The sequence below is a fragment of the Piliocolobus tephrosceles genome, chromosome 1 (assembly GCF_002776525.5).
Source record: "Piliocolobus tephrosceles isolate RC106 chromosome 1, ASM277652v3, whole genome shotgun sequence".
NCBI classification, from domain to species: Eukaryota; Metazoa; Chordata; class Mammalia; order Primates; family Cercopithecidae; genus Piliocolobus; species Piliocolobus tephrosceles.
In genome coordinates, this window is record NC_045434.1 from 157386494 (window position 1) to 157405423 (window position 18930).

Genomic DNA, 18930 nt, shown 5'->3' on the forward strand with positions numbered 1-18930 from the left:
CCAAGACTAAACCAGGAAGAAGTTGAATCCCTGAATAGACCAATAGCAGCCTCTGAAATTGAGGCAACAATTAATAGCCTACCCACCAAAAAAAGCCCAGGACCAGATGGATTCACAGCTGAATTCTACCAGAGGTATAAGGAGGAGCTGGTACCATTCCTTCTGAAACTATTCCAATCAATAGAAAAAGAGGGAATCCTCCCTAACTCATTTTATGAGGCCAACATCATCCTGATACCAAAGCCTGGCAGAGACACAACAAAAAAAGAGAATTTTAGACCAATCTCCCTGATGAACATCGATGCAAAAATCCTCAATAAAATACTGGCAAACCGGATTCAGCAGCACATCAAAAAGCTTATCCACCATGATCAAGTGGGCTTCATCCCTGGGATGCAAGGCTGGTTCAACATTCGCAAATCAATCAACGTAATCCAGCATATCAACAGAACCAAAGACAAGAACCACATGATTATCTCAATAGATGCAGAAAAGGCTTTTGACAAAATTCAACAGCCCTTCATGCTAAAAACGCTCAATAAATTCGGTATTGATGGAACGTACCTCAAAATAATAAGAGCTATTTATGACAATCCCACAGCTAATATCATACTGAATGGGCAAAAACTGGAAAAATTCCCTTTGAAAACTGGCACAAGACAGGGATGCCCTCTCTCACCACTCCTATTCAACATAGTGTTGGAAGTTCTGGCTAGGGCAATCAGGCAAGAGAAAGAAATCAAGGGTATTCAGTTAGGAAAAGAAGAAGTCAAATTGTCCCTGTTTGCAGATGACATGATTGTGTATTTAGAAAACCCCATCGTCTCAGCCCAAAATCTTCTTAAGCTGATAAGCAACTTCAGCAAAGTCTCAGGATACAAAATTAATGTGCAAAAATCACAAGCATTCTTATACACCAGTAACAGACAAGCAGAGAGCCAAATCAGGAATGAACTTCCATTCACAATTGCTTCAAAGAGAATAAAATACCTAGGAATCCAACTTACAAGGGATGTAAAGGACCTCTTCAAGGAGAACTACAAACCACTGCTCAGTGAAATCAAAGAGGACACAAACAAATGGAAGAACATACCATGCTCATGGATAGGAAGAATCAATATCGTGAAAATGGCTATACTGCCCAAGGTTATTTATAGATTCAATGCCATCCCCATCAAGCTACCAATGAGTTTCTTCACCGAATTGGAAAAAACTGCTTTAAAGTTCATATGGAACCAAAAAAGAGCCCGCATTGCCAAGACAATCCTAAGTCAAAAGGACAAAGCCGGAGGCGTCACGCTACCTGACTTCAAACTATACTACAAGGCTACAGTAACCAAAACAGCATGGTACTGGTACCAAAACAGAGATATAGACCAATGGAACAGAACGGAGCCTTCAGAAATAATGCCACACATCTACAACCATCTGATCTTTGACAAACCTGACAAAAACAAGAAATGGGGAAAGGATTCCCTATTTAATAAATGGTGCTGGGAAAATTGGCTAGCCATAAGTAGAAAGCTGAAACTGGATCCTTTCCTTACTCCTTATACGAAGATTAATTCAAGATGGATTAGAGACTTAAATGTTAGACCTAATACCATAAAAACCCTAGAAGAAAATCTAGGTAGTACCATTCAGGACATAGGCATGGGCAAGGACTTCATGTCTAAAACACCAAAAGCAACGGCAGCAAAAGCCAAAATTGACAAATGGGATCTAATTAAACTAAAGAGCTTCTGCACAGCAAAAGAAACTACCATCAGAGTGAACAGGCAACCTACAGAATGGGAGAACATTTTTGCAATCTACTCATCTGACAAAGGGCTAATTTCCAGAATCTACAAAGAACTCAAACAAATATACAAGAAAAAAACAAACAACCCCATCCAAAAGTGGGGAAAGGATATGAACAGACATTTCTCAAAAGAAGACATTCATACAGCCAACAAACACATGAAAAAATGCTCATCATCACTGGCCATCAGAGAAATGCAAATCAAAACCACAATGAGATACCATCTCACACCAGTTAGAATGGCAATCATTAAAAAATCAGGAAACAACAGGTGTTGGAGAGGATGTGGAGAAATAGGAACACTTTTACACTGTTGGTGGGATTGTAAACTAGTTCAACCATTATGGAAAACAGTATGGCGATTCCTCAAGGATCTAGAACTAGATGTACCATATGACCCAGCCATCCCACTACTGGGTATATACCCAAAGGATTATAAATTATGCTACTACAAAGACACATGCACACGTATGTTTATTGCAGCACTATTCACAATAGCAAATACTTGGAATCAACCCAAATGTCCATCAGTGACAGACTGGATTAAGAAAATGTGGCACATATACACCATGGAATACTATGCAGCCATAAAAAAGGATGAGTTTGCGTCCTTTGTAGGGACATGGATGCAGCTGGAAACCATCATTCTTAGCAAACTATCACAAGAAGAGAAAACCAAACACCGCATGTTCTCACTCATAGGTGGGAACTGAACAATGAGCTCACTTGGACTCGGGAAGGGGAACATCACACACTGGGGCCTATCATGGGGAGGGGGGAGGGAGAAGGGATTGCATTGGGGAGTTATACCTGATATAAATGATGAATTGATGGGTGCTGACGAGTTGATGGGTGCAGCACACCAACATGGCACATGTATACATATGTAACAAACCTGCACGTTATGCACATGTACCCTAGAACTTAAAGTATAATAATAAAAAAAAAAAGAACAACAACAAAAAAAATTATATATAGGTACATATGGTAAAATTACAGGTTAGTCAAGATACTGTGGTAAAAAACTTCTGCACAACACAATCTCAAGGGCATAACAAAACAAAAGGCTTTCATCTGATTCATGCTGCATATCCCATGCTGAAGGTAAGGAAGGAAGGACATTTTGCTCATCATAGTCACTCTGAGACCTAGGTTGAAAGAGGTTCTGTTACCTTCCCCAATTACTTTTGCATAGGGAAGTGTGAGCAGGAAATCACTTGCAGGTTCTGAAATCTTTCACCTGGAAGGGATACATGTCATTTCCACTCTCACTTCATTCATCAGCAAGCAAATCACAAATCCACTCTCAACTTCAAAGAGGCGCAGGTAAGTACTATCTTACCTTGTGCTCAGAATAAAAACAACAAGAATTTGTGAACAGCTTTAATGACTATCACAATATAATTGCATAAATTGGAAAATATGCACCAAATTCATAAGTGCTTGCCCCTAGACAAGGAGGCTGGGAGGGAATGGAATCAGAATAGTAAAAAGTGAATTTCAATTTTTTTTTAATCTCAAGAAATTCAACAGATCTACATGAGGGCTCTGGCTATGTATATACTTTGTAAAGACAAAATATTACCATTTGATAATTTGGGAGTGGATGTGTACACAGTGATTACATTATCCTCCATACTTTATTTTTATTGTCTCAAAAGGATGCTTTTAAACAGCTACATATTACATGCATAAAAAGGAAATAATCTAGTCTTTTAATCTCACAGATATAAAACTAATACCCAGAAAACCTAAGCGAGTTTCTCAATTTCCCCAGCTAAAGGTCAAGTCACACAATCTATTCACTAAGTCAGTAATATACAATTAAGACCAAGGAACTTTGAGCCTATGAAGAACATTTGCTGTAACAGAACATTCATTATAACAATTCATAAGTCTCTAGTAATACTATATTCATTTATGTAATTAATATTTAGGATACCAATATTACCTTCAGAAAACAGATTGTGTGGGTTACATTTGCATGATTTAAGACTTAAAAATTCCATGATTAGCTTAAGTATGAAAAGCACTAAGCTTTTTTGTTCTATGAGTATATGGAGAATCAAAATGAAATTAGATACTTAAAATAGAAACCTTACCTGTTCGTTTATTTCTGTCCACATAACAATACTTTAAGTCATAGTCTTTCAACAAATCATGAACTTCCTGAAAGAGAAAAAAACACGAATTCAATAAACACCTAAATGCAGTTACTAGATAATCTAGCTCTATTAGCCTACCACCACTACCACCATTACCACCACCATGTCCCATGTAAAAACAAAAAATTATTTCATGGATCTCCATTACTTACTTAAATTACAGGTATTCCAGGTTCACCAGACATCCTACACATAGCCCCCAATCCTGCTCAAATGGAAGATTCACTATCTCATGAGTACACCATGCACTGTTCTCTTTCTACTCACACTTATTCCTTGACGTAGCACAAAGTAAACATGTCACTGAATTTCCCTAACTTTGCCTGAAATCACATGCATCTTTATGAAATCTCAGCTCAAATGTTCTTTCATGAAATAGCTTCAGATAATTTTCCACAGAATGTGACCTCTCCCTCCTTTATGCTAACAATGGTCATAACTTTGTGTATGCCTCTCTTGAGGAAATAAGTATTATATTTATTTCTATTTCTGCATGCTACATATACAGCTTTTAACAAGTAATATACCCGTAGGTGCTTACAGCACAAACATGTAGAAAAAATAAATTGTAAAAATATAAAAATATAATCGATTGTAAACCTTAACTTAGAGATCCCTAGGTGTGAAAAAACCAACTACTAAGGCATAGCAAGCAGTTCCATTTATTTCCCCTTGGCTCCCCAAGATGTTTAAACTGGTTTATGGTTCATTCTGTTTCTATTACTAACATAGCCTAAACTTTTTTTTCTGATAGCACAACCTCCATCCACTTGGGTGCCTAAAAGAGTAGATTTCCTTTATTTCCCTAATCCTGTTAAACTGACAGTACTTAGGAACAGAAACTGTAATTTACATATTTATATATTACCTGCATTGCTTTGCATATGGTAGGCACTCAAACACACATTAGACTGAATATAATTGTTTTGCTGTTAAATCAGTACGTCGCCCTGAAACATTTTACTCATAATACATAACAGATGCAGTTACAATATATTTAAAGGAACTAGACCCTCACACAGTTAGACATTCTGACTCCAGATCGGAGTTACAGCCAACCTGTTCTATATTGCAAACGAATATGCTAAACAGACACAGGTGCTACTATGTTAAGCATATAACCGAAAATGCTCAATTCAATAATAATATTATTATTGCTATTATTATAGTTATCATTTGTTTAGCTTTTACAAGGTATCACGCACTGAACTCACTTTTATTAAAAATCAGGAAAAACAGAGTAAAGTTGCCAAGGACGTATAGCTAGTAACTTGCTGGGAGGAGATTCACTCTATCCGTCTGGCTCCAAGGATGACACTCAACCTCTTGGTCATATTGACTTATTTGCTCCAGCATTAACTTTTAAAACAGTACACTATCATTAACACTTATAAAAGCAATACCACGAGTGCCCTAATAAGTAATCATATAAGTAATGTAGAAATGGATAAATACGAAGACAGTTAGAAGTTGAAAAATATTCTCCTTTTTAACCCAACCCAAGAGGGAAAAAAGAGTGATATGATAGGCAAAGTGTAAAAACAAAGCTGAGTGAAAAAAGATAATCCCCTATGATATGAAAGATAAAGTTGATAATTTAGTATTCTTTATTACCAGCCAGTATTAGAAATTTTTTAAAATACATACACTTACCAATTTTGTAAAGTACTGCTTGCTGAATCATATGGTACTATGCTCAATTACAAAGATCAGTTCACATATTACTATGGTAATTTTTATCTTGTAAGCTTCAACATTTTCTTGAACTTATAAAAACATCTACTGTCCTCTTTATTAAGAAAACATCACTGTCTCAATAGCATAACATATGCATCTTGCCAAACAACTAATTTAATACTTTATATAGAAGGTGACACGGTTTTTTTTTGAAGGGATCCAGTGTGTGCTTTTAGTTGCACAGAATCTAATCTCTCATTTCACTGGTTAACAGCCATCAAATGCTAGATAAAGAAAACATGATACTGCTCTTCACATTATCAAGTATCTGTAAACAAATGGCACGTTATGTTACTCATTCAGCTAAGAGAATTACCTAAGAGAGCTTAAGTATTCAAAAGTGCATTTTGCAACTTAGAAATTTTATGTTGAAAACACCCATATTTTTACTCATAGCTCTTCAATGTATCAGATGTGGGATACAGAGTTTGCCAACTGGGAAACCTTACAAAGCTTCCTACAAAGAAAAACCCAATTATTTTTCTCCATGCCCTGGTTGCTTTGACCCAGGCAAAAGTGGGTCATCCCTCAATTTGAGCCTTGGTAAGTCGGCCAAATTAAAAACTTAAAACCTGAAAGAGAGTCCCAATAACCATTTGCCAAAATAATTCTATGCTCCATCACACATAACTAAAAAGACTAAAATTAGAGCCTCCCTATACTAACCTAGCTTTATAACACTTCCACTAACTTACTGATTTTAAGGAATGAAGGAGCACCTTTGATGAAAACACTTCGTCATCTGACTGCCAATGTCAAGTTAATAAAAAATTGGTATTAGATAGCTTTAGTAACCTATTTCCACACCAAGATTCAGTATCACCTGCTGAAGTTAAGTGACAAGTTTTGCACATATGAAATGCTTTCTAGACAGACGATCAATAGTTTCCATGGCAAAGCAGTCAATGACCTCATCACCCCACCCTCAACAAAAAAGTTAACCATTGTTCCAGTTGACCTAGACCTCTTCGATGAAGCATGGCCTTAGTTATAAACCTGAATTACATTATCTTCTAAGCCCTTCACAGACTTAGTTTCAGTTTTTAAAAAAATGTTTTAAGAAATGTTTTTATAGATTAAAGCACAATACTTTTAAATTTCAGTGCTTTGGACTGGAAATGGAAGCACATGTTTTTGTTCATTTTCTAATTTTTATGTAATTTGATAAAATGAAAAGATGAAACACCAAACATCTATTATTAGTAGTAATAAACAAAATAAATACCCAGAAACTCACTACCCAACTTGACTAGAACACTGACAACAATTGCATCCACCTCTGCATTCCTTCACTATCCCATTCCTCCACCTTCCTCCTTACACGTAGGTCTCTATCTGTACGTAGGCATGTGGCCCCAAACATTATATTGTTTTGTATTACTCACTTTTGAGCTTTATACAAATGGTATTATGCTATTTTTAATCTTCTGTGCCTTGATTCTTAGACTCAATATTATGTTTCTAAAATTCACTCATTCCACGTGGCCATCATTCATTTATTCACTGCTGTTTGCTATGCCATTCTGTGACTATAGTATAATTTATGTATCCATTTTACTATGACTGATTATTTGGTTTGTTTCCAGGTTGTCATTCACTGTTTGTATTTTTTAAAAACTACCTAACATTTCTGTAAATTTCCCTCATCCCCTGGCATTCATGTGCAAGAGCTCCTCAAGGAGAGAAATTCCTGTGGTGTACGTATGCAAAATGATCAACTTTATAAGGAAGTGCCAACTTGTTTGCCAGAATGATGTACCAGCGTACAGTCCCATCAACAGTAGATAAAAGTCCTGCTGATCCACTCCTTTCAATACTTGGTGTTAACTGACTTAAGTTGTGTCAATTTAATGGATATAAAATTGTGTCTCATTGTGGCCTTAATTTCCATTACATGATTAATAAATAATGTAGGGCATTGTGATTATTAGTTTTATGTGTCAGTTTAGCTACAGTGTCCAGTTACTTAATCAAACACTAATCTAGGTGTTGCTGAAGGTATTTTGTACATGTGGTTAATATCGATAATCAGTTGACTTGAGCAATGGAGATTACCTTGGGGAGAGGAGGACTTCATCCAATCAGTTGAAGGCCTTATGAGCAACAAGTGAAGTTTCCTGGAGAAGTTCTGCCTCAAGACTACAACATCAACAGCTGCCTGAGTTTCCAGCCTGCTGGCATCCCCTACAGATTTTGGACTTGCCAGCCCCCACAGTCTTGTGAACCAAATCCTTAAAATAATATATTCTGAATTCTCACCTTTTGTTGTTAACTGTATTGTGAATGTATTCTCCTACAGTGCAATCGGTCATTGTGTTTATTTATGTGATTTTTGGTGAAGAGAAGTTTTTCATTTTAATAATATCAAATTTATCAATCTTTTTCCTTAAAGTGTAGGCTTTTTGTGCCTTAAGAAGTCCTTTCCTAAACAAGGTCATAAAGGGATCTTATTTTGTGTTTCAATCATTCTAAATTTTTTCCTTTTACATTTCAGCTTTTAGTGAGTTTGAAGTTCATTTTTGTGTACTGTAAGTTTTTTTTTTTTTTTTTTTTTCCTTTTCCCATAAGGGAAAACAGTTTTATATTTTTCCCATATGGGTAATCAACTGTTACGACACCATAATTGTATTATCCATCTTTTCCTCAATGATCTACAAGGCCGTCTCTCTCATATATCAAGTTCCAAGATATACATGGATATTTTTGTCTCTTGCTTCTGGTTTCATTGGACATTTTGTCTATTCTGTGCTAATATTACACTGTCCTAAATAAAGCTTTATAAATATTGATATCTGACAAAACAAATCCTCTTTTTTATTGCTGTACAATATTCATTTTGGAATATACGGCAATTTAACTCATCTCCTATTGATGGGAATTTGAACTGTTTCTAGTTCGGGGCTATCAAGAATGAACTGGGAGTATAATTGCTGAGTAGAATATACTAAGGAGTAGAATTGCTAAATTACATAGTAGGGGTGGGGGTGTGTGTGTGTTTGTGTGTGCGTGTTTTGGAGATGGAGTTTCACTCTCGTTGTCCAGGCTGGAGTGCAATGGCGTGATCTTGGCTCATCGCAACCTCCACCTCCTAGGTTCAAGTGATTGTCCAGCCTCAGCAGTAGCTAGGATTACAGGCACCCATCACCATGCCCAGCTAATTTTTATATTTTTAGTAGAGACAGGGTTTCTCCATGTTGGCCAGGCTGGTCTTGAACTCCTGACCTCAGGTGATCCGCCCGCCTCAGCCTCCCAAAGTGTTGGGATTACAGGTATGAGCCACCACATCTGGCTGGTAAATGTTTATCCTTAAGAGAAACTGCCAGTTTTCCAAAAATTTGTAACCAATTTGCACACTTACTGGCAGAATATGAGCGCCAACTGCTCTACTTTCTAGCAAACACCTGGTCTTGCCTGTCTTTTAATGTTGGCCATTCTGGTGGGAGTGGTGTATTCCAACAATGACCTTAATTTGTATTTCTTTGATTTACAATTATATTACTGACCTTTTAATATGCCATTTGGATATTCCTTTCTTGTGAAATGCCTGTTCTCATCTTTCACCTATTTTTAACTGGGTTATCTTTTTTATTAACTTGTAGAATTTTTTTTTTTTGGGGGGGGGGGGTTGGAGTCTCTCTGTTGCCCAGGCTGGAATGCAGTGGGTATGATCTTGGCTCACTGTAAGCTCCACCTCCTGAGTTCATGCCATTCTACTGCCTCAGCCTCCCAAGTACTACTACAGGCGCCCGCCACCTCACCTGGCTAATTTTTTTGTATATTTAGTAGAGACAGAGTTTCACCATGTTAGCCAGGATGGTCTCAATCTCCTGACCTCATGATCCGCCTGCCTCGGCCTCCCAAAGTGCTGGGATTACAGGCGTGAGCCACCGTGCCCAGCCAACTTGTACAATTTAATGATAAATTCTGGATATCAGTCTCCTTTGTCAAATATTGGTATTGCAAATATCCTCTTCTAGCCTGTGGTTTGCCTACTGACTTATTAGTAATGTCTTTTTGATGAGAAGACATTAATTTTGCCAAAGTCCCATCTATCATATAATATCTTCTTTTCTGGTTAATGCCTTTTGGGACCTCTTTAAGAAATCTTTACCTACCCAAGGTCATGAAGACATTGATCTATCTTTTCTTCTGCAATGTTTATTGTCTTAACATTTATATTTAGACTATAATCCATCCTAATAGAATATTTCTAAGTGGTATTAGGTAGGGGTCAAGGTTCAATTTTTTTGATTGGAATATCAAACTGCCCCAGCATCCTCTGTTGAAAAGACTATTCTTTCTACTACTGAGTTGCTATATTCTGTGGGTTAATTTCTGGACTCTATTCTGTTCCACTAATGTACTTGTCTAGTCACTGTACCAATATCACACTAAATAAATTATTTGTAAGCTTTGAAATCTGGTAGTGTAAGCCTTCCAACTTTTTTTTTTTCTTCAAAAGTATCTTAGCTATTCTAGGTCACTTGCATTTCTGCACAAATTTTAGAATCAGTTTATCAGTTTCCATAAAACAAAACAAAAAAAAAAAAAAAAAAAAAAAAACCTGGCTGGGCCCAGTGGCTCACGCCTTTAATCCCTTTAATCCCAGCACTTGGGGAGGCCAAGGCAGGCGGATCACAAGGTCAGGAGATCAAGACCATCCTGGCTAACACGGTGAAACCCCGTCTCTACTAAAATTACAAAAAATTAGCCGGGTGAGGTGGCGGGCGCCTGTAGTCCCAGCTACTCGAGAGGCTGAGGCAGGAGAATGGCGTGAACCCGGGAGGCAGAGCTTGCAGTGAGCCGAGATGGCACCACTGCACTCCAGCCTGGGCGACAGAGCAAGACTCCGTCTCAAAAAACAAAACAAACCCCTTGACACTATAGATCAGTTTGGGAACAACTGACAGCTAAATGATACTGAGTCTTCCAATCCACAAATGTGGAATGTTCTTCCATTTATTTAGGTCTTCTTAAACTCTTCTCTGAAATATTCATAGTCTTCAGTATAGAGATTTTGCACATTTTTATTAGCTTTTTTATTGCATTTGACATTTTTGATGTTATTTGAAGTCCATTTGTAAAATTTGACTTTTAATTTAATTTCCTAGCGATTGCTAGTATACAGAAATATCATCTATACTTGTACATTGACCTTACATGTATCAATTTTAGTAAATTCATTTAATTATTATTATTTTTAGACAAGGTCTCACTCTGTCACTCAGGCTGGAGTGCAGTGGCATGATCACCACTCACTGCAGCCTCAATCTCCTAGGCTCAAGTGATCTTCCCACCTCAGCCTCCTGGGTAGCTGGGACTACAGGCATGTGCCACCACCAGGCCCAGCTAATTTTTTTATTTTTTATTTTTGTAGAGACAGGGTTTGGTTATGTTGCCCAGGCTGGTCTCAAACTCCTGGGCTCAAGCAATACACCTGCCTCAGTCTCCCCAAGTCCGGGGATTACAGGCGTAAATCACCGAGCCTGGCCCACTTATTTCTAATAGCTTATTTACAGATTCTTTTTTATTTTCTATATACAATCATGTTATCTGCAAACAGACAGTTTTACATCTTGTTTTAGATCTTTAAACTTTATTTATCTAGGTGTATTGTGCTAGCTAGGATTTCCAATACAGACTTGAAAACTAGTGATTCCTGTATTGTTCCTAATCTCAGAAAGAAAGCTATCAATATTTCACCTTTCACCACTGAATATGATTGCTTTTGGCTTTTCTAGATAATCTTTATGTCTGAAGAAATTATTTTCTATTCCTGTTTGCTGTAAGTATTATGATGTATGAGTGTTAAATTTTGTAAAGCGCTTTTTCTGCACCCATTGAGACAAGTTAAATCTCATCTTCATGACAGAAAATCTCCAAACTCTTATTTCCACTTCAAACTTCTCTCCCAAGCTCCAAGCCTATATATTCCCTTCCCCCTCTTTTGAAACTGCATTTGGATGTCCCACACCAGATAATGCATTTTGAGGGGACCCAACACAGTCCTATCAAATATGATGTTGGCCGAGTGGATGTGGTATCAATTTTAACTTGGCTAAATTTTTAACTGCTTTCAATGCAGGTTTTTGGCTGGAAAGTTCACTTCAGTACCAACTTTTTGCCAGGATAACATTTTGCCTTGGCCTAAAATAAATTAATAAACTTTCAGCTTTTTATTGGCAGTATAAAAACAATCATTTACTGATTATTTACTTTATCCCAGGCACTTTATAGACATTATCTCATTTAATCCTAACAACCTTAAGAATTTTATTTTAAAGCTGGATTTTATCATCCAGATTTTAAAGATGAGAACATTGAGACATAGAGAAACTAAGCGACTTGCACAGACAGTTTGTGACAGAGCTGTAATTCAAACTCAGTTGACAGACTCTACAGCAAACATAACTGTACAGTGGTGTATCTTAAGAACTGCCACTACAAAAATAAAATCTATAAAAGATTCATTCCCATCACATTCCTAAAGCTCACTGCATCACTGGCCTCCTAATCTTAGAATGGGAATTGGGGCAAGAACAACATTTGGAATGTCTATGCCAATTCCTTGGAGGTAAAAGCAAAAACAATATAATTTTACTTTTTGACAGCTAGAAATCTCATTGCATCACTCCTTTGTTTAAATATATCCCATTAAATAAAATCCAAATTCCCTAACATGGCCTACACAATTTCAATCATCTAGTAATGCTAAATGTGCCAGCCCTATATTTTACCACTAACCCTCTCAAACTCTATGCCTCAGCCACAGTGAACTAATTTTGGCCATGCTTTTCTTTGTCTTTAGGTCTTGGTTCATCTTACTACTAATGCCATGGATGTTCTACATCCCTTTCTTCCCCTTGTTTCCCTTAGCTACCATCTCTCTCCCCAGGACTCAGGTGACTTCCTCTGTCTTAAACTAAAGGTTCCTGGAACGTACACCACCCAGAGATTCTGGACTCTGAAGTTGATCTGGGGTTGTCTCCCTTGGGAGAAGGGTTTGGAAAGAAAGGCACAGACTGCTCTCTCTTTCTCATGTGAGAGAACATATAGCTGAACACATGGCTGCCCAATAACAACCATATTTCTCAGCCTTCCCAGCAAGTAGCTTCCCAGCATTTGACTTAGGCTGTCGCCATGCGACTCCAGTCACTGAACCTCTCAAGTCTGGATTAAATATCTGTGTTTCCATAGCCTTTTTTTTTTTTTTTTCCCACATCACAACTCCTACAGCAGCTATCATCCATATTTTAACTGTTTATATACTTATACTTTTCATAAGATTGTAGGCAAGTATCACATATCTGCCTTGTGCATAAACAGATCTCCAATATCCAGCACAATATCTAGCAGAAAGCAGACGTTTGATTTGTTAAATGTATGACATTTTGTTTCCATAGATTACCTTTATCAACTCTAATGCAGCATCTTTTTTTTCTGAGATTATTTTACAATATGAACATAAACCAATATATGTTTAGAGTGCTCAAAAAACCTGAAAATAGGCCAGGTGCGGTGGCTCACACCTATAATACCAGCACTTTGGGAGGCCGAGGAGGGCGGATCACAAGGTCAGGAGATCGAGACCATCCTAGTTTAAACACAGTGAAACCCCATCTCTACTAAAAATACAAAAAATTAGCTGGGTGTGTCGGCGGGTGCCTGTAGTCCCAGCTACTCAGGAGGCTGAAGCAGGAAAATGGGGTGAACTCAGGAGGCGGAGCTTGCAGTGAGCCAAGATCGCGCCACTGCACTACAGCCTGGGCGACAGAGCGAGACTCTGTCTCAAAAAAATAAAAAATAAAAAATTTTAAAAACCTGAAAATATACTTACTTTACACTAACCTAATTCATAACTCACTTCTTCAAAAGAAAATACTTACATACCTCAAATTAATTAGCATTACGTATCTAGCTATAAAAGATTCTCCTTGAGCAGTTTTTGCTTGCAGACATCCCAAGAAAGAGGGCTTTAATCTCCAAGAGATAGATTTAGATAATCATCCATCCCAAAAAATAACCATACATAAATCACAATCTCTTCTCCAATATTTAAATATTTAATTTTAAATATTTAATTAATTATTTAAAATTAATTATTTAATTTTAAAAATTTAATCAAATATTTATTAATTAAATTTTCATTGTATTTAATTAATAAATATTCAATTAAATATTAATATTTAATATTTTCATTCAAATGTCACCTGGATATAATAATGTATTAGTTATCTATTACTGTGCAACAAATGACCCCAAATTAAGTTGCTTAAAACAATACCTATTATTCTCTCAAAGTTCTGTAGATCATAAGTCCAGGCAGGCCCCATTGGGTTTTCTGTTTAGGGTTTCCCAGGGCCAAATCAAGGTGTCAGGCAAGCTAGGCTCTTATCTGGAGGCCTTAATGAAGAATCCATTTTCACTCACTAAGGTAGTTAGCAGAATTGAGTTATTTGTGGTGTTAGGACTGAACTAACTTTCTTGCTGGCTGTCAGCTGAAGACCCTCTCAGCTCCTAGAAACTGCTTTAACATCCTTGCCCATGCCCACTCCATTTTCAGATGCAGCAACAAACAGCTCAGCTACCCTACATACCACCACAGACTGAGTGGCTTAAACAACAGAAATTTATTTCCTCACATTTCTGGAAGCCAGAAGTCCAAGTCAAGGTTCCAGCTGATTCAATTTCTGGCTGGCTTGCAGGCAGCCACATTCTCACTATGTCCTCACATGGCCTTTCCTTGGTGTATGAGTGCAGAGACCAAGTTCCCTGGTGTCTCTTCTTATAAGGACACTAATCCTATCAGATCAGGAACCCACCCTTATGACTTCATTTCATCTTAATTACTTCCTTAGTGGCCCCATCTCCAAATACAGTAACACTGGGGGTTAGGGCTTCAACATATCAATTTGGAGAGAGACACAAACATTCAGTCTAAAATAGGCATCTTCATGAAATGGCTGATTCTACGGCTGGAGCACAGAAACTATAAAATAAGATGCAATGTCCTGTTGTGTCAAAAACAAAGGACATACTCAGTGAATGCTGGGGACACGTCAAAAGGACATAGGACCCTTCCCTTAAGTGTATGCTGGAATTAATGTCTTATTTCCAAAGAACAGTGAATAGGAAAAATAGTATCTTTACAGAGGAGTGACTTACCAGACATCCCCTTAAGCAAATGATCAAGGTTAACATCATCAGTGGTAAGTCATGTGAATGTCATGTACCCCCTGGTATGATGTCATCGGAAGCTACTTCACCTCTGTGGTATTCTTCCCCAAAACCTATAACCCCAATCTTATCTTGAGAAAAACCTCCTACAAACCCAAATTAAGGGACATTCTAAAAGATACCCAAACAAAACCGTCAGGGTCATAGGAGATAAGAAAAGACTGAGAAAGTGTCACAGAATGGGGACCAAGGAGATACGATAACTAAGTGCAATGATGCGTCTCAGACTGAATCATGGAACATAGTGAAAAACTAATGAAATCTAAAATAGAGTCTGTAATTTAGTTAAAATAACATACCAGTGTTGATTTCTAAGTTTTGACTGATGTACATTGGTTATATAAGATGTAACATTAGGGGAAACTGGGTAAGGGATACATGGGAACTCTATGTGCTATCTTTGCAACTCTTTCTGCAAATCTAAAATCACCCCAAAATAAAAAGCTTATTCAATAAGAAGACACAGGGGACAACTTGAAGCTCCCACTGTCCAAATCTAAAACAAAGCATCAAAATAAGTAATGGTAATAGGAATGGAGCATAACTATATAGGAAACCATGAGCCTATATTGTTATAAATAAATGAATAAACTGAATGCTTGAAGGGGGATGGGACACTTAAACAGTCTCAAAGCATTTCCCATCAAAATCCTTATTGATTACAAGTGGAAAACTTTACATGGAGATGCCTGGCAGACACCACTTTAATCAAAGGGAATCAAAGTGATCAAAGTGAACTTTATCAGACAAATGTAAAACATGTATCATCTTGTGATGTTCCTGCTAAAGACATACAACTTGACTCTAATCATGAAGAAACATTATACAAACCAAAATTGAAAGACATTCCATAAAAACTAAGTGCAATATGTGATCTGAACTGAATCCTTTCGTTGTAAAGGACATTGATGGGACAACTGCCAAAACTTAAATGCATCTGAGGATTGGGAGGCAGTAGTGTGACTTTGAGGGTAGCATTGTAGTTATGTTGGAAGTTGTCCTAGTTTGTAGGAAATACACAATAAAGTATTCAGGGCGGTTGGGCATTGGGTCACCACTCTCAAATAGTTCTGGGGGAAAACGTTCTTTACGCTATACTTAAAACATTTCTGGAAGTCTGAGATTATTTCAAAATGTAAAACTTCCCAGATTCACATGTTCTTGTTTATTGCCATCACTTTCTAGTCTAGTTCTGGCTACAAAAAACAAAACAAAATAAAAACTATGAAGTATAAAGTCAGAGAAATGGAGACTACTTGGAATCGAAAGCAAGTAGTTAAACTGGTAGGGTAATAGAACATCCAAAGTCCAGGAAATAAAGGCAAGCCAGGAACTAAGAGCAGATAATCACTGCAATGGGTTGAGGAAAGATAAAAACCAATTGTCCAAGGGTAGAGCAGATAGGGTGGGGTATGGTAGAGGCATGAGAGAGCAGCAGGAAGAGAGACAATGAAAGCATGTACAAATAGAGATTCAAACAAATTTCAATGAATCTAATGCTATTTTTGGCATTCACATGGAAATAAATATTTAACAGTAAGCTTCAAACACACAAAGAAAATGCCTTAACATAGGGAAGTATGAAATAAGTTTACAAACCTAAAGATAACAGTAGCAAATAAACAAAAAATTAAGCACCAAATACCTAGAAGACAAGTTTAGGGGCTCACAATGAGTTGCATCCCTAAAATCTAACAAAAGAGAAACTTATAATATTGCTAAGAAATAAAGAAATACTTATTGTGAAAACATTAAACAGAGTGGATAATAGTCTTGATTTGTTTTAAAGAGAAACATGCTTTGTATCAATGTTTGACTCTTAATAAATGTTAAGGAGGAAATACTACATTGTAACTTCTTGAAAACCTCTTTAAAAATTTACTTTGTTGGCCGGGCGCGGTGGCTCAAGCCTGTAATCCCAGCACTTTGGGAGGCCGAGACGGGCGGATCACGAGGTCAGGAGATCGAGACCATCCTGGCTAACACGGTGAAACCCCGTCTCTACTAAAAATACAAAAACTAGCTGGGCGAGGTGGCGGGCGCCTGTAGTCTCAGCTACTCGGGAGGCTGAGGCAGGAGAATGGCGTAAACCCAGGAGGCGGAGCTTGCAGTGAGCTGAGATCCGGCCACTGCAGTCCAGTCCCGGGGAACAGAGCAAGACTCTGCCTCAAAAAAAAAAAAAAAAAAAAAAATTTACTTTGTTGAGTATCCACTCTGGGCAAGGCACAGAACCTAAAACGTCAGTTGTGGGCTGCTGAGTGACCAGAGGGAAATAAGCTTTTGCATCAAATATGAAGTAGCATGGTTGATTTGTTTAAAAAGAAAATTATTGAGCCTGATTTACATTCTTGCCCAGAGAGAGGATCACTACCCAAACCCCCATGCATAAATGTGCCCTACAGAAGTTTCTGATGAAAACTCTCCTGGAGCAACAGCTTTGGATCTGCCCAAATGGTCCCTACTCAGGTAAAGTCCCAAAGACATGACTAAAATTTTGTTGGCCTGCAACAGCACTTTTCAACCTAGGGTCTACAATCCCCTAATGAGATCAGGGATAAGTTACAAGAGATCCATATCCCCTTGAAATAATATGCAAATTTTGCGTGCTTATGAATATTAGCACTTTCTCGGAGAGAGGTTTATAGCTTTCAACAGACTCTTAAGCTATAAACAGTTGACTAATTGAATAATTATAAGTGAATGGAGAGAGTTCCCTGCCAAAAAAGCTAACAGTGTTACATCGCAAAATTTATTTAACAAATGAATCCTGAGAGTGTGCTGTGGGTCACAAGTATCAACGGAAGTAGAGCATTTTAGAACAAGGTGGGGAGTAGTCTGCTTCTTTTACATTTCTCTTGAAATCATGTGTCAGTTTCTAGGTGACATGTTAAGGAGACAAAGGTAAACACTACATGATCCTTGCCCTTTGAAACACTAACAATATAGCTGCATACAGAGGAATTATAACACAATGGGAGATAAGGATATGAGCTTTGGAATCAAACAGAATTAGTTCTCCACTCTACCACCAATTAGTTGAATGCTCTTGGGCAAATTGTTTGACATTAACTTTGCATCTTTGTTTCTCTATCAATAAAATGGGAATAAGAAATTCCAATCTTACAGTCTTAAAATGAGGATTAAATATAATATTAAAACAACTCTAAGTATGGTGCCTGGCCATGGTAGGCACCCGAAAAAACAAAGGTTATTATTATTATAGACATCCAGAGGAAAGAGAAACTTGTTCTGGCTGGGGATTATAGGGAAATCTCAACTAGACCACTATACTCAATTTTGGGTACCATATTTTAAAAGACACAATGACAAAGTGGTAATGATGTGTATTCAGAGAAAAATAAACAAAATGGTGAGGAAACTTGGAATCATGTCCTAAAAACTAGTCATTTGAAGGAATTTAAGTGATCAGTTAAAAAGGAGAATACTGTAAATTCTCTATGTTGCCAGAGGGTAGACATTGGATCAAGACTTCAAGTGAATAAATTTTATATATTAAATATAAATAAGACCTTTAAAACAAAGAAAGTTGTCTGAAGATGGGGTAGGATACCTTATTTGTGGGGATTTGTTTGAAACAAAAAATATTTTTTTTAAAAAAGCAGACACGGTGGCTTACACCTATAATCCCAACAGTTTGGGAGGCCAAGCATGGCAGATTGGTTGAGCCTAGGAGTTTGAGACCAGCCTGAGCAACATGGCAAAATCCCCTCTCCAGAAAAAAATACAAAATATTAGCCAGCATGGTAACACGCATCTGTGGTCCCAGACACTCAGGAGACTGAGGTGGAAGGATTGCTTAAGGGAGGAAGGTCGAGGCTGCAGTGAGGCATGATTGTGCCTCACTCCAGCCTGTTAATTTGGGATACCATTGGTTGGTAGTAACAAAAGACCCAACTTGAAATAAGTGAAACAATAAAAGGGATTTAGTGGCTTGCATATATACGAAGTCCAGAGGTAGGTTAAGTTTCA

The 18930-nt window shown here is 37.4% G+C and overlaps 1 protein-coding gene across 2 annotated transcripts in view; it reads right to left on the reverse strand.

Moving 5' to 3' along the window:
* Positions 1 to 18930, reverse strand: part of RAVER2 (ribonucleoprotein, PTB binding 2) — a 93343-nt gene that overhangs the window by 66549 nt on the left and 7864 nt on the right. For both annotated transcript variants that reach the window (XM_023210246.2, XM_023210256.2), the window contains exon 2: positions 3904 to 3970. In XM_023210246.2, coding sequence (XP_023066014.1) covers positions 3904 to 3970 — 67 coding nt within the window. The remainder of the gene's footprint in view (positions 1 to 3903; positions 3971 to 18930) is intronic.